This window comes from Varroa jacobsoni, unplaced genomic scaffold (assembly GCF_002532875.2).
Source record: "Varroa jacobsoni isolate VJ856 unplaced genomic scaffold, vjacob_1.0 scaffold_1134, whole genome shotgun sequence".
Taxonomy (NCBI): Eukaryota; Metazoa; Arthropoda; class Arachnida; order Mesostigmata; family Varroidae; genus Varroa; species Varroa jacobsoni.
The window spans coordinates 101,203-116,286 of record NW_019214036.1 but is presented as its reverse complement, the minus strand read 5'-3'; the positions used below and the strand labels follow the sequence as shown (position 1 = coordinate 116,286).

Sequence of the window (15,084 nt, the reverse complement as noted above, 5' to 3'; positions counted from 1 at the left end):
TAATGTACCAGCCAGCGACAGCGAGAATCTACTTAGAGGGCTACGTTCAGGAGGACTCGCAGCAGCGTGGCGACAGTAGCAGCACCGCAAAACTACCCTTATTAGCAGCAACGACAACGACAAAGGGACGACCAGCAAGGTGGGTATGCATGATCATCATTAAGTACTAAACAAGGCTGCCGCGCTACTGCTGGGGGTACTTTCATTGCCAACCGGGTGCACGCCTCCCGGCTACTTGAAAAACGGCTACTTGAACCGACGGAGCAAAAGACAAAACCAAAAAATGAAAAAGATATCATGGAAGAAAAAACAAGGTAGACCCAACAAGAACACAAGGTAACGAATAGCAGCGGCAGTGACAATAGCGGGTAAGACGACCCACAGGACAGTCACCCCCGTCCTTACCTTCTACCCCAACTTCTGCCGGTTTGACACGAACAAGAAAGCGTGAAGAAAGACGCTACTTGCCAGAGACCAAACCTTCAGCAACAGGTTTCCTTTGGTAATTTACAGATAACTCGCAATAATTTCTCTAGCTTCGACGTAGCCAAAATTTCGACACTACCTCACGCAGTTGAAGAAGGGAACAGGAAGAACTTTAACTAAACGAAGCGCCCGAGTCACAGGTCAAGATAAATGAAACATCAAGCGATAGCCGCATAACAACAATAATAGTAGCGCGATCTTCTCAAGCATATTCTTAAACTCCAAATGATTTGAATAGGAAATAATACAGGGTGAATGACTTTCACACTGTTCGTACATTCGGCGGCAAAAAAATATAGTGACTATAATTTAAAATCAACTTGATAAAATTGTATATACATATATATATATATATATATATATCTCTTCATAAAATGTTCCATTATTACTGTTGCTGGGATTTGCGTTCTGCATTACTCGACTATTGAATATGACGGCTAGTTATTGTAACGGGGACGACTAATAGTCGCCAATTTTTGGACGATTCGCGGAACTACCTAGGCAAGCAGTTCGCTGTTTTGTTTAGGTCCACTGCTCCTTTTGTTGCAGCTTTGATTCTGGTTTGCTTCTAAGCGTACGCTACCGGCAGTGCTGTTACGAGAGATCCATGATACAAATGGGCCTGCTCGCTCTGATCGGGAGCTGCACCCAGGGGGGGGGGGTGATGTGTTTGTAACACATTTGTTTCATTACTGGTATTTTCTCAAGGTTTTTCAAACTCACATTACGAAAAATTTATTCAGGAGATAAAAATGCATGGCGAATGCCCTCTATTGCTAACTATATGGCAAATATAGAGCGTAGGAAACATTGTGTATGAAAGTCGATGCTGTATATGTATGATGCTCAATGACCAGAGCGCGAAAGAAGGCTACATATGAACCAAATGCAAGAAAAGTCGATCCATAACGAGAGCTGATTTCAATAACTGGAATAATACAAATGTGTCGTAATTAGTTCACGCTGCGAAGCTTTGTGAGTCCATTTAAATAATATGCATTCTGTGGCTTATAGCAAAAACATCTAGTTACGAATAGAGATCAAAACAGGTATTTGCTGCAAAGATATGTATCCACACTGTCTTATGCTGATTGCTTCGAAACATATGCCTGCTTTCAGTATACGTAAGACCTAAAGTCGTAAGAGCGAGATCTGAAGCCATCGCCGACAAAGTTCCACAGGAGATTATACAATTCGTTTCGTCAAAAATGCCAATAATGCAAAACATACGAACAGAGGAATTTCATCTTATCGAAATAAGCCTTCCTCGATTTACATTCATCACATGTTGCGTGGCAAACAATAAGCGGGTAATTCCCGAAAAGAGAATCGAGAACCTAAGAATTTCAAATGTCGTTGAAAAGTAATCCTAATATAAAAGGTCAATATTATATCCTAGACTAAATATTTTCGCTCAGTAATTAGGGCGAATCACGATGTAAGCACACTCTGCATAAATACGTTATATCGGCTCGTTAGCATGCCGATTAACTCTTAGTAAGCCATTTTGCTCATGTACAGATATCTTAAGATGTGTGTGATACTTGCCACCTGCAGCTTTTAATAAGTTTTCCGCAGCCAGCGTCAACGCTTCCTAAACTTTCTGTTCTTTGAGACGCAACAGATACATTGAAATCATTAGAGGAAGAGTTTTACAAAGACGCATTGAAAAGGCTATTACAGTTTCAGCTCTAACCGTAAGTGATGTCACGATGCCACGTTTTTCATGGCAATTCGATTCATTGAAAGGGGTTTGAATGCCTTTGTTAAACAGCAGAAAAATTTTGAAGCTTGAATCTCTTAAGTTCCCGCTGACACGAGCGACCACCGAACAGTAAAAACAGGTCTCGCCGGGTCCTGGAAAACTCTGCGACACCAAGTATCTTTTTGCCTTGTTTAAACTTCTATCGAGACTTATCATGGCGCCACGTTATATTGATCTACAAAAATCACAAAGCATCCGAATCTGAGTAGAGAATCAGACTCGGACAGGTTTTTGAAAACGGTGGTGCCTAGGTTCCTCGTGGAAAAGGTAGCTAAAAATCAGTTATGGCAAAGTTTGAGAGGATCAGTTGTTCCCGTAGTGCCGTCATGTAAACAAATTCCCGCTTTCACTGTTTACCCCATTCATATATAGTCATAGATAATTTCGATTGAATATTACATATGGCATAACAATATTTCTTTATTTCCATGCTCTGAACATTTAGCCACGCGTTCTGCGTAATACTAGCCAAAACATATTGTCAACCTTTGTGATCTATTTAGTAGGCGCTTGACAAATGTCCTCAGTCTACCTTCGAGAGTTATTTTAGCTGAGTATTGGTACCAGAATGCTATGTCTTGCTCACTGGGTGTACATATAAGGACAAATCTGTCCAGAGTTTTATAAAAACGGGTGGAAAGGTTGACACTGTGCTCCCCACCGATCGATATTGTCTCGTATAGATAATTGCCAGTAGTCCTGCCACCTGTGCAAAGTATGTATACTCATTGTCTTCTCCAAAAAGCAAAATGAATCATAAACACTTCAGTACGTTTTCTTTAATTTTTTTTCTAGTGCCTGAAACTTCCTTGCTCCAATAGCAGTACTATGTACGAAACGACGATGTCAAATTTAAAGATACAAGCAAAGCGCAGTAATACAACGCACATAATTACATAAACGTCTAAGAAAATGAACTGATAAGGACAGCTTGCCAACCAAGAACCAGCTATGTCTTCACAGTCACCAACAGTACCGAGATTGCGAGACTGATGCAATTAGTGCCAACATGTATATGTTTATTTTTTTCAAATGTTTGCTTTCGGCACCAGACGGCGTTGCAGACTTATATTAGCGTGTATAAACCTAAACGTATTTGCGTATTACACGTTATTTAGATCAACATATTACATCGAGCACATCGACAATTAAGGACATGCGCTGAATTCTAAAGGAAGAATTTCGAAAGCTAGATTTTGTTGCATTAGTTCCACAATATCAGGCGCGATGCACTCTAACGACAAAAAAAAATCAGACAAATCGGATAGTTAGCTTGGTTGGCTTGCTTTTCAGGTTAGCTGAAGATCTAACCCGGGATCCAGTAAGCGTTATTTTGACCCCTTACAGATGTCGCGACGTAAGTAAAATGTTTTAAATTTTACTGTCTGCTAGATAAAACAAAATATAATCCCATACAACGTGTATAGGATACACATTGTATTTTTTTGAAGCCTATTCCTAAAAATGACTTAAGTTTTATAAACTTACTAGCTTACAGCAGAACTGTGATGATGATAATACAATTTAATCATAAAAAATAATATAAAAATAGTCGGAATTTTGATGTGATTTAAATCTGATTTCCCTATGGGATAGTACCTTCTGGTAGATTGATACTGTTTGAAGCTAAGACACTCTGATGGTAGTACTTTCAGCAATCGGCACCTCACTGAGTTGATTCCTTTACAGCAATTGATTAAGAATAAGGATTATCTTGGAATAACTACCATGGATTTAGTAAAACATTTGCTTATGGAAAGACAATTGGGGCCAGACGCCTGTATCCAATTAATGACAACTCTTTTCATTCATGAAAATATGGGTCGCTGGAGCGACCTGCAGTGGCTATTACTGTAATTAACTAAGACTCTCAATATAAATATTGTAAAGGTAGTAGCAACAACAATAGTCGAGCCAGATTTAATATGAACGACCAATCCGAACTCTTTATTTAAAAATATAAATAAATTATTTAAATATAAATAAATATAAATAAAAATATATAAATATAAATAAAAATAAAAATTATAATAATAGAAATAAAAATTATTTTCAAAAACTACCTACACAACCCATTAACTAAGATCGACAAATTCACCATTCATGCTAAATAAAAAAAGGTCCCAGAAATGTATGAGCTAACATAGATACAATTACCAATACCACTGATGATATTACCAGTTACAAATCGTCATTCTTAACTAGACTCTGAATTACGTAAAAGCATGTTTCTATAAAACTAAGCTGATTTTACTGGGAAGCTTTCAAGTTCAGCTCACTAAATAAAATAGAGCAGATCAATATTTTTTGTGCTTTATTTATTTATTTTAAAAAAAAAAACTCAATTCGCATATATCTAAAAATATATGATATTTGATTTTACTAAATTGGTCTCGTATTATAGAACGTATTGTAGACGTTTCTTATTTTTTATTGCGCATTACCTGGAACCATAGTAATCGTCAACTTGTATTCTATGCACATGCTTAGCATCATCGTCAGATCCTTTCGGCCTCGGTTTCCGGAGACCTTGAATTTCCATTGTACAGGAATCTGTTCGAATTGTCTCCGGATAACGATGTTGATATATGTCGTAGCAATGATTCTTATATCGTTATTCTCAACTGAGCGTTTCTTACGATAGGCAAATGTGTTGATATTTTTCTCGATTCAATATGCAAAATGTTTACAACTTGTTATCTGTAGAGAATCATTCGATAGTTAACGATGTAGATTGTGGATCTAGCATTGAAGTCTATTTCGCCCATTTAACGCACTAATCGCGACATATTAGTTTCGTTCGGTGTGCAGTATCCGGCATGAATTGCTCTCTATACATAACACAATCGCTCGTTTCATAGACATCATCTTTCAATAAGATAAATCGTCGTTTTACCTGTAACAAGATAAAGATACAGACACATAAAGATACACTCGGAGTCACCGTTCGCTGTTCAAAAATTTTTATTCTAACACAAACTATAAAAACTATATCTCTCGTATATATTTTAATTTGTAAATTCCAAACAACAAATTGAATAAAAGCGGATTAAATCAAATAAAAAGGTGATTACGTATTGATTTAGATGGTCAACAGTTGCGCAGTGGACATGCATGCAAACGCCGGGATGTTCGCCTCACCAGATTAATTTAACCCCGATACAGATGATGTTGAGGAATATCAGTGGAATCTTTGCCAACTTCACCGAGTAAATTATATTTGCTATTTGTGTTTTGGCACCCGGCTGCTGATATCCTTGTATAGCTGAAAAGAATAAAAAAATGTATAACAATGTGAAAGAAAAACTTCATTATCCATTCGATTTTCTATTTTGGGTGAGCAATTACATTGCTGTAACTGTTGTATACAAATCAACAAAAATTTATACATCTTAACTATATATATTCAAATAAATTGACAGAAACTTATATATGTATATAGATATATATATATATATATGCACACACTAAAATAAACCGTACAAGAGAGAAGTAAAGATTCACTTATTACCGGCGTCTCGGCCGAGGCCATACTTGCAGAGAAACCGCTCCTCGTGGAGAATTGCAATTGCATTCATCACTAACAGAGCTGCTTCCAGTAATGAGTAGATGCCGAAACCCATTTTTCCTGGGGTAACGGATCATAAGTGGCCAGTTTTATTGCACCAACACATTGACTGATAGATATTAAGTAGGTGAAAACATTATCCATGTTCGCAACAACCATAAATTAGCAAACGCATATTCAGAAGTTGTCAAAATTTGTTGAAATAACTTATTGTAAACAGTGTTATGTACGTTATGATGTTTGCATCATGATATAGTATAATCTCTTATCAAAAAACCAAAAATAATTATAAAGATTTGGAAGCTGTTAAGATATGGATACCAACGCATCCGAACGATCAGAAGAAGACATTTGCAAATTGATAACTCTAACTATCTCCAACACAAAAACAACCTATTTTTTCATCTGCTAAACTTCAATTAAGCGAATTTTATCGTCTGTTATACATATACAATGGACCTCATATACTCTTAAATCTCACATACTCCGTTAAGCTCTGAGTTACCCAGAGAACTGGATTTTCAGCTCTTTCCTTTTCTTCTTCTTTTTCACACTTTTTACGTTTCCATATAATTGTATTATTTGTCACAAGTTTCGTGCAGGATGGCAGTAGGATCAAAGTTGTCAGCTGGTTTGAATCTACCCTAAGCGACAGAACTCGTCGACTAAGTAGAGATATCTTATGGCCAACGAAACCCACAATAAACAAATTATAAAATGCAAAGATAGCCAATGATAAAAATAAAGCAACAATTCATCTAAGGCGATTTTCATCTAAACACAACCTTTAATCGGACCTAACTAATGTCCATACTCAAATTTTAGAGTTGAAAATCCGGTTTTATTTATTGGTATCATGTCGAAGCTGTCTTAGTGCTCGGAAGAGCAGTTCCGACTTATAGCCCGCTTTCATTTCTGCTTACATCGAACGTGTTTTGTTGTGACGTGTTGGGGTCACCGTTGAGAACGCGAAGAGCAAGCGACCAGTCGGTGGAGCTAGAATAAATTTCCAAGAAAACAGAGCCCGTAATATACTAAACGCGTTGCAGAATATAGCGCAGAGAAGGAAATATTCTGTGGCTTTTTCATTAGCGAAAACGTCCTCAGTGCTCTGACAAGAATGTTCTCGTTCCTCAATTCGTGGTTTTCAATGGTGAGTGTATGATTTCGACCTGTGACAGGTGGCCTATGGCACCTTTATGCGCTTGTATGTTCTATCTCCCTGTTATAGCAGAGTGAGTAACGTGTATGTCAACGCAATGGGGCACGTAGTACTTTAGGCTCGAACCCGAACGAATTTTTTGTACTGCAAGCCAGTCGTCTGAAGTAATGCGGCTAAAATTCCCAACACAAAACATAAGCGTGTGGCATAAATAATGAAGGGTTAGGACAATTCAGTCCTAATTGCTCGAACGGGGTCCACAGACAGGTTTTAGGTAGCTAAAGTGCGTTCGGTTATACATATAGTGCGCAATAATTGTAATCCTCTAAGTAACGTATATAGTCTTATTAAACGACCGCGTGAACACCTGCTCATAGTAAAGCTGGTGGAGTTAATGAGAATTATGACTGGCTGTTAGAACCTTGTATTGAAGGCGATTTTGCGTGGCGATTTAAAAAAATTGACTATTAATTATTGGCCAAGTTATAACTACGACAACATTTATCGGAACTTCCATATTTATTCGAATGTGCATATCGGGCTGGTACCGTGATCTCAATTATAAGTACCTTATTAATTATAGATTTCATTTGATTCGGTGTTCATTGGAAATGGTATGCATGGTATGTAAGTGATTTGTGTGAAAATGGCTTCTTTGGCATCTACATAGTTAAATAATAATTATACGTTTGGAATAACGTAAAGTGAATAATCTCCTCGTGTTAGTATACGTGGTTTAGGATGATACGGATTTAGACTTCTTTCGTAGGTTTTTTTTTGCATTTTATTATCAATCAGGTACCTCTTTGATAGGTTTCCTAGCACACATCTTAGTGCTTCTGTGTTGCGATATTGGATTAAACTTCAGTAAGTATTATGGTTGCATAATTTACATTTGACACTCTAACGGAGAGGTTTATTACTCGCATTTTTTTTCTTTCTGTCTTAGGATTTTGAGGGCCAAAGACGGGCCGAAAAGATCTTCCAGTTGATCATCGCGCTCTCAGCTGTTATTGGATTTTTCGTGGGATTTGTCTTTCAATTGTTTTCCTATTCAATCTTTACTCTGGTTGGAGGCTGTATCTTGTCATGTATGGTACGTTATATATATATATATATATATATATATACTTGAAGCTAAATCTGTGTACATTTAAAATCTGTTCTATTTAGAGTTCAAAAAAAGTTTCAAAGACAGTCTGTCAAATGTTGCTGTTGGCTACACAGGAATCTATATTGTGTTTCAACGGCTTCTTACTCCTTGTAAAGAGTTAAGGAAAATTTTGTCTTCTTACACTATGTGTCATAGTTATATCATAAGCACGATCTCGCTTTTATTTATTTATTCACTTCAGAAAGAACATAGGTGTGCCATCAAAAAGCAAAGACCGCAAGGGTTTTATTGACTGGTTACATGACGAAGTTCAATTTCAGTGCAATGGACAACACTTGATCTCGGCGACACTTGGCGTAGAAAATCCTTTATAAAAAAGTCTAAAGAGGTTTTTGTTGACATATTTTTAACAGGTGGCTATTTTATTTCATAGTCTATTTCATACGAATGTTTGCACGCATGTTTTCTTCCACTTCAGATCTGCCTGTTCAACTGGCCGTGGTTCCAGCTAAAACCGCTTAACTGGCAAAAGCCCCTTGAGGTGTGTACTATTTCTGCACACTTGCTTAGCTTCAGAAATACTAAGTAAACGCCCCATGCGTGCCTCGGTGTCTACAAATCTAACAGGCGCTAAATCTGAATTGGTTAAACATTTTTTTTCGATCCTGAGTTTAGGGGCACATGGCTTGGTCGACCTCTGCATTCCGACAAAAGCTAAATTTAAAAAGTTGAGGGCGTAAGGATGTATTGGTAACTTTTTTGTATTTTGGTATTTATGACATTTTTTAGTATTGGCATTTATAGATGACTCATTATAATAAATTACATATTATGTGCAAAATTTCACAGTATCAGGTGCAGTGTCATTGAAATTGTTAAAAATTAATTAGTTAAAGAGCAGTGAGATTTACTTTATTTTTAGTTTTTGTTTTACTCGCTATTTTTTTAAAGAATACAACGGAAGTCATAATTTTTTTCATCTCTAGCCAGGAAAGGCAAGCTGGTAGATATTTTATATCACATTATTTTTAGTCATTAGTATAGTGGCTATGTTTTTTTTATGAAGTTGATTGTCTGTGTTTTGCGGATATTCCGACTATATCATTTTGCATTTCTATTCCAGCCATCGTCACCGGGAGACACGAAAAAAACGAAATAGAGGCGATGTCATACGTGTGCAGTAAGAGTGGCCGGCCCAAACGAGTGATTCTCTATTTGTGTTCGAAAATGGAAATTAGCTGTAGCAACTTTTTAATAAAGTCGAACGATGTTTGATTTGTCTTCTTGGGATCATGTATAACGCCAGTTGCAACCCAGACAAACTGCAAATGTAATATTTTTTAATTTTAACTCTCCGCCCTAGTATCGATACTAATGTGAATATACCGACTTTTGTAATATATAAATAAATATATAAATGCATATGAGCAAAAATATTTTTTCCATTTTTTTTCATACACGCTAATCTGTATATCGTATTTTTGGCGAGATTTGAAGGAGCGGCCTTTGCATTTTTGAGCTAGAGGTTAAGCCATTCAAGGCGTCCGTATAAAGGATTTATTATATCATTTGCTGTCTATACGCAAGCGAAATACTACTTACTTACCCCATGTAGACTTTCAAACTGCTTAGTTTAGTCAAGAATGAGAGCTCAATGCGTAGAAACCAGATAAGCTAAAATCGGTTTGTTCAACTTTCCGTCTATAATTTGGACATACTAATTTAGTAACTTAAACAATATGCAGGTAAATGTAACAAACAGTGCCGCAAGAAGTTTAAAATAGAATAACTATTTTTGGATTTGATCTATATAAGCCATTTAACTTTGTTTTTACTGTCTTTATGGTACAGGATCTATTCCTAGAAAATGTATAAGGTAGAGAAAAAATTGAGAAAATAGTTTTTTGTTATAGATTTTTTTTCGCTCAACTTCAGTGTCCTTAGTTCTAGTAAACTGTGTCTGCTATAGGAGTGAAAGAAACAAGGGGTCTGTGATCTTTCTTTTTTAAAGAAAGCTCATAAACGTACTGAACTTAACTTGGGTTAAGATAACCCAAGTTAGTTCAGTACGCTTATGAGTTCGCGCTTTAGCCATATATCATGCAATTGGTATCGAACGTATATACACGGTACGAAATGCATCAGAGTACGGTTAAATAATACAACAAAGGCTCCTACGTCCAGAGGTAGGTAATCGTGCAGAAGAAATCCTTACACAGTTTCAAGAGTGCCTCAAGTCATGTAAAGAGCTTATAAACTTTTTCGAAGCTTTTGTTGTTAGAGAATTGATCCAAAGTGAAACATGCACTGCAAAAGCTATACTGGTTTTAGTTACTTGAACAGGTGTTCTTATGTTTATCTTAATACGATGCGTAAATTTGGTACTAAAAGCATTAAATTTGCCATATTCTAATTCAACTAAGTAGATACAGCAAATTAATTATTGATTCGAAATTAGACAAACTGCGGCCTCTAAAGGAAAGTATTTTAAATTAAAAAAGTTACTAATAATGTAAGGGTCCTTGATAATATTTTAATTTATTCGTGATTCACGTAAAGTTAACGCATGCTCATAACCATCGAGCCTATCTAGGTATATGACAGTTTCCCTTATACTCGTGTATTGAAGTCTATACATTTACTGTATACTATTAGTCTCTTGCTTGACGAAAGATCGTATTAGGGTAACATCTCAATATAGGAATCAGTATATCAATATAGATATACCTTATTATATACAGTTTATATATACACAGTTTGTTCGATAGAAACGCTTTATTTTCTTTGTTTCCTCGATGTCCACTAGTGCGCTAGCAACGCGATGGAGGAAAGAAGCAGGGGGTGAAAAAAATATCCATGAGTATGGCCGAAGGTCGATTCTAACGAAATTATCGTTTTCGTTTTGTTTTTTTTTTGCTAGGCCATGCTGAAGGTCTATGAACTATTGGGACTGACTGCCCAAGGTGGAGCCTAAGACGCCGAAAGGTTTTATATAGATTGTGTAGCCATCTTTAGCGCCATCTAAAATATACGCGTACCACCGAGCGCTATGTTCACTAAAATACATCTTGCAGTTATTTGAAAAAACGGCATCGAAATAAAGAAGGAAGACCGAATTAGCTCCGCGATAACTGACTTAAGTTTAACGGCAAGGCAGCCTCCACTATAAATTCGGCTGTTTTGTAATAACTTCAATAGAATTTTTTCTCTGGATAATAAACCCCATTCTCAAATATGGTTTTGTAAAATTTAAATTTTGGATGGGTTCTAGGTTTTCTGCGCTGAATTGCAATTACAGAGATCGCATAAGATTCGACAGAATGGGTGCACGGAAACGACGTTATTCCCTTTGTACAACAAGGCTGAAATGTAAATGTAGACATGTGCTTGAAGGCTGTTGTATTCGCACAATATATAAGATTCTGGATCTCTGTTCTTCTCATATGGCGTGTATGGCGTCGTCACTGTGGCATGAACTACCTTTATTTATATTTTGTCTTTAGATCGTACGTTGACTGGTGGCAATAAACACTCATCTAAACGCATTTCAAGGATCGGTGTCTGATGTAAATGGTAAAAATGGTGATTCTACTGGCTATACAGCAGCACGTCGGTTGCAAGCGGGAGTTTCCAGCTCATTGACACCCCCAGGTACCCCATATCATAATGGTATTATTCAAACGTCACTTCACAAATGTTCACGCCTCCTTGCACTTGATATCTATCATTTTTCTTTGCCTCTGATATTCTATGTCATCGCTTTGCGTGGTATATTTGCTTATTTGCTTCAAGAAGATCTTGCCTTCTGAGAATTGAGAACTTAGACGAAGTGGTCAAGAATGTGCTTACAGTGTTACTGAACCTCACTCCGTTCCTTGTAAAGAACATCCAAGCAATGTTACGACTCTTATGTAGAACCTTTAGCTTACTCAAAGTGGCAAAGCTAATGGCTTCTAGTCACTCGGAAGCTTTCCACTGAGCTAAAGATATGACCTCAAGTCTTTTATAGGCTGACGCTTATCGTTTTCCACAAAATTTCATCGAAACGGCTATCATTTTACGGATTTAATGATAGAAAGTAGGCGATCTTAAAGAAGGTTAACGTGACAGCATCATTAGAGCGGCATCCTTTTCGTTGAGAGGCATACAATCCAATTAAACGCTTTTATTGAAGAAAGAGAAATTGCTTAACTTTTTTCCGTAACTGCATCTTAATGTACGTAAGATACACAGAGTACCTTTAGAGCTGACTGCCAAATACAACGCATATATTTGTACAAATATGTTTGAGTGTTCTTAGAGTACTTCTTTCACTTTTTTTTTTTTAAATTCTGTTGATGTATAAAAGTGGATTTAAGAGCAACATACGTGATAATAGCAACGCTTCAATTCTGTGAAAATGACATAGCAAAGTTTCAATTCGACTTTAGCTTCTTCTATATTATTTTTGGTATTCAAAAGACGACAAGAAGACACGTGTTTTTTTAACCTGAATTTTGCAGATTTCTTTGGAATAGGTTCGCCTTTAAAGTCAAGTATAGACAACTGTGCTTTTGTTCCATCGTTGTATTCATGCATCTAGCCCCTATCGCATGCTGTTGAAGTGAATTCCGCTCACCTTTTACTGCCTTGAGGTTCTATTGGTATAGTTCCTGACGGGTCTGCATTTGCTCAAAATTAGGTCCTTTGACACAATCGTTTCTGTAAACCTTTTTGTTCAGAAATGATTTTTCGTAAAGATCCGATAGGATTTGTGTGACGTCTTCGATTTTATGCAAGCTCCTTGAGAGTTATTCGGGTTTCCCTCAACGTGAGTTCTTATTTTTTTTAACATTTTTTTTGTTTGTGTCCTTTGTTACAGCTCCTTCAGAATGAAATGGGCTTTTAAAGCTCTACTATCATCACAAAGCGTTGCCAGACTCAGCATGAGCTAATAGTCTGGCCAAATGAAAGTAAATTGTCAAAGTTACCATTTACTAGTGAGCACTTGATCTTGTTTTTAACATAAAGCCTCTATGTTTCGAGTTTTACGTTCGGTATTGCCGTTAGGCATTCCATCATACGTCTAGCTGGCTCCCAACACGAAACAAAGTCGGTCTATGACCGGGTTTAAGCCTAGATTACAATGTAGAGCCTGCCACGTCCTTTTATATTCCATTTTTGTTTTTCAAAAAAAAGGTGAAAATCATCCGTTTTAAGGCTTTTGTAAAATTCGAGGTAAATATTCCAGTACCCTGAAAATCATAGCAGGCAGTTAGTAAAATGCGGCTCCATAAGGGTCAACCTTCACAGGACAAAAACCGAGCTGTTATCGAACATTTTTTTTATTTGGAGGTACATACGATTCAGACAATGCATTGCGGCTATACAAACCAGAGCCATGCTTAAAATATATATGTATATTCTTCCCAGAAATATATATATGTATATATATATGTCCGGCAAGAAAAGGTTAGTCTCTCTGCTTTTCTTCCTTCTTTCTTAATAGAGTTGCGGTATCTGGCCACAGACTACAAGCCCGATCTGCCTGTTCCAGACACGAAGAGCGCCGTTTGTCCTCCATGAGGAATAAAAAAAATGTCATATCGCCAGACTGGGCCTAACTCTTATTACTTCTTCGCCAAAAAAAGATCTTAGCTCGTGTAATTTGTTACGACCGACAAGTGCAGTCAATGGAGCCGTTGAAGGTGCTATGGTGTGGAAACATCTCTGGGTTCCCCCTTACGGTTACCACGCCGTGACGATGATTGTCGTTTCATTTTTTTGCTTGTGGCGGTTACTACGCTAGCCATAGAAATACCGCCATTTTGACTTGAAACAGAGAAAAGAAGCAACATTAGAATTACATGAGGTCTGGTCACATTTATGCTGGAAGCTCGATGTGTTGATATGTAGAAAGAACATTCATAGGCACTTGGACAGAAACACTCCGTAGACTGCATGAATGCTTGAGATGTTGAACTATAAGAAACGTTAGTTTGGAGCATGGTAAGTTAAGAGCGCAGAATATGTGTACACGAAAGGCAGAAAATCTATAAAGACTCAGTCTTGTAATCAACGATAAACATTGATGATAAATGTTAAGTAGAACACAAAGAGCTATACTCCATAGAGCAAAAGACTTTCTTTCCACTCTTGTCTAGAATCTTAGGCAGTGAAGGCATAAGCATTGTTCTAAAAGTAACCGCGTAGAAGAACTTCTTATGGTGGTTTGCGCTGGATTTGCTTACATTTTATTATTTGCTCGATATTAAGGAACTATTTGCTAAACTGCATATCGTGGTGTACAACTTAGTTGAGAGTCATGACTGTTCAATTTTTTTTTTGTGTGTATCTTTCATGTTTTAAATAGCATGCGAGTAGTTTCTTTTATGATCTTTACATAAAAAAAATGCTGTCTTTCTGCTGACGGGCGCTAGTGAATACTTTCTCTAATGAAAATCGCTTAATTTTAATCATGTCATATTTACAACAATGACGTCAGCGTACTCTGTTTATCAGGTGGTAACAGCGTAGTACAATCAGAATTCAGAGGTCCGTAATCAAGTATGTATTTCTCTGAAAGCTTGTCAAAATAAGTATGAAATCTGCTGATGAAGGGACAAAAATCGAAAATTACTTTTCGTTTACAAACGTATTCCTGACACATGTAGCCCTGATATTTGCACTGGTAGAACGACAGATTTTCTGCCGTAGTTCTTTTATTATAATTCTACGACAGAACGCGACTGATAGGCAATTATCATCAAAACGTTATGTCCCATCCGTTTTTTTGAAAAGGGTCCGCTGCGCCTACATTCATAGAAATACGTAGTCTTTTGTCCGCCACCTATGTCGTACTTTTAGCGGCGTTCTTCTAAGCAAAAGTCTTCTTACGCAAGAAATTGAGTATCGGTAGCGATAAGGCTATCAAGCCTTAGAGGGGTCTCGGGTCCAATGCATTTTTATTCTGGACGAATAGACTTAGGTGTACATGCTTTGTTTTGCAC

At 37.0% G+C, this 15,084-nt stretch overlaps 3 protein-coding genes across 8 annotated transcripts in view; 1 reads left to right on the top strand and 2 right to left on the bottom strand.

Moving 5' to 3' along the window:
- ft (cadherin-related tumor suppressor fat) overlaps positions 1-4,428 on the bottom strand; it is a 61,577-nt gene extending 57,149 nt beyond the window's left edge. Inside the window, exon 1 of the mRNA XM_086971165.1 lies at positions 633-4,428. Within this exon, the coding sequence (XP_086827291.1) occupies positions 633-765 (133 nt within the window). The 5' untranslated portion in view covers positions 766-4,428. The remainder of the gene's footprint in view (positions 1-632) is intronic.
- A 124-nt stretch (positions 4,429-4,552) lies between these two features.
- On the bottom strand, positions 4,553-6,615 carry LOC111266984 (immediate early response 3-interacting protein 1). Of its 6 annotated transcripts, none has more exons than XR_015313623.1 (4): positions 6,305-6,615; positions 5,763-5,928; positions 5,326-5,516; positions 4,553-5,147 (listed from the first exon to the last, which is right to left on the bottom strand). XR_015313623.1 is itself a non-coding variant. In XM_022844898.2 (4 exons), exons 1-4 carry the CDS (start codon positions 6,146-6,148, stop codon positions 5,144-5,146), a joined length of 249 nt encoding a protein of 82 aa, XP_022700633.1. In that variant the 5' UTR covers positions 6,149-6,241; the 3' UTR covers positions 4,553-5,143. The 6 variants fall into 6 exon arrangements, 1 of the variants encoding a protein (XP_022700633.1); XR_015313621.1 differs by having other exon boundaries at positions 5,763-5,879; positions 6,305-6,598; XR_002684355.2 differs by lacking the exon at positions 6,305-6,615 and adding an exon at positions 6,145-6,241 and having other exon boundaries at positions 5,763-5,879.
- Positions 6,616-6,743: 128 nt separating this feature from the next.
- Spase12 (Signal peptidase complex subunit Spase12) lies at positions 6,744-9,531 on the top strand. The gene is made up of 4 exons (XM_022844897.2): positions 6,744-6,972; positions 7,931-8,077; positions 8,574-8,636; positions 9,219-9,531. Exons 1-4 carry the CDS (start codon positions 6,940-6,942, stop codon positions 9,252-9,254), a joined length of 279 nt encoding a protein of 92 aa, XP_022700632.1. The 5' UTR covers positions 6,744-6,939; the 3' UTR covers positions 9,255-9,531.
- Positions 9,532-15,084: the final 5,553 nt, after the last annotated feature.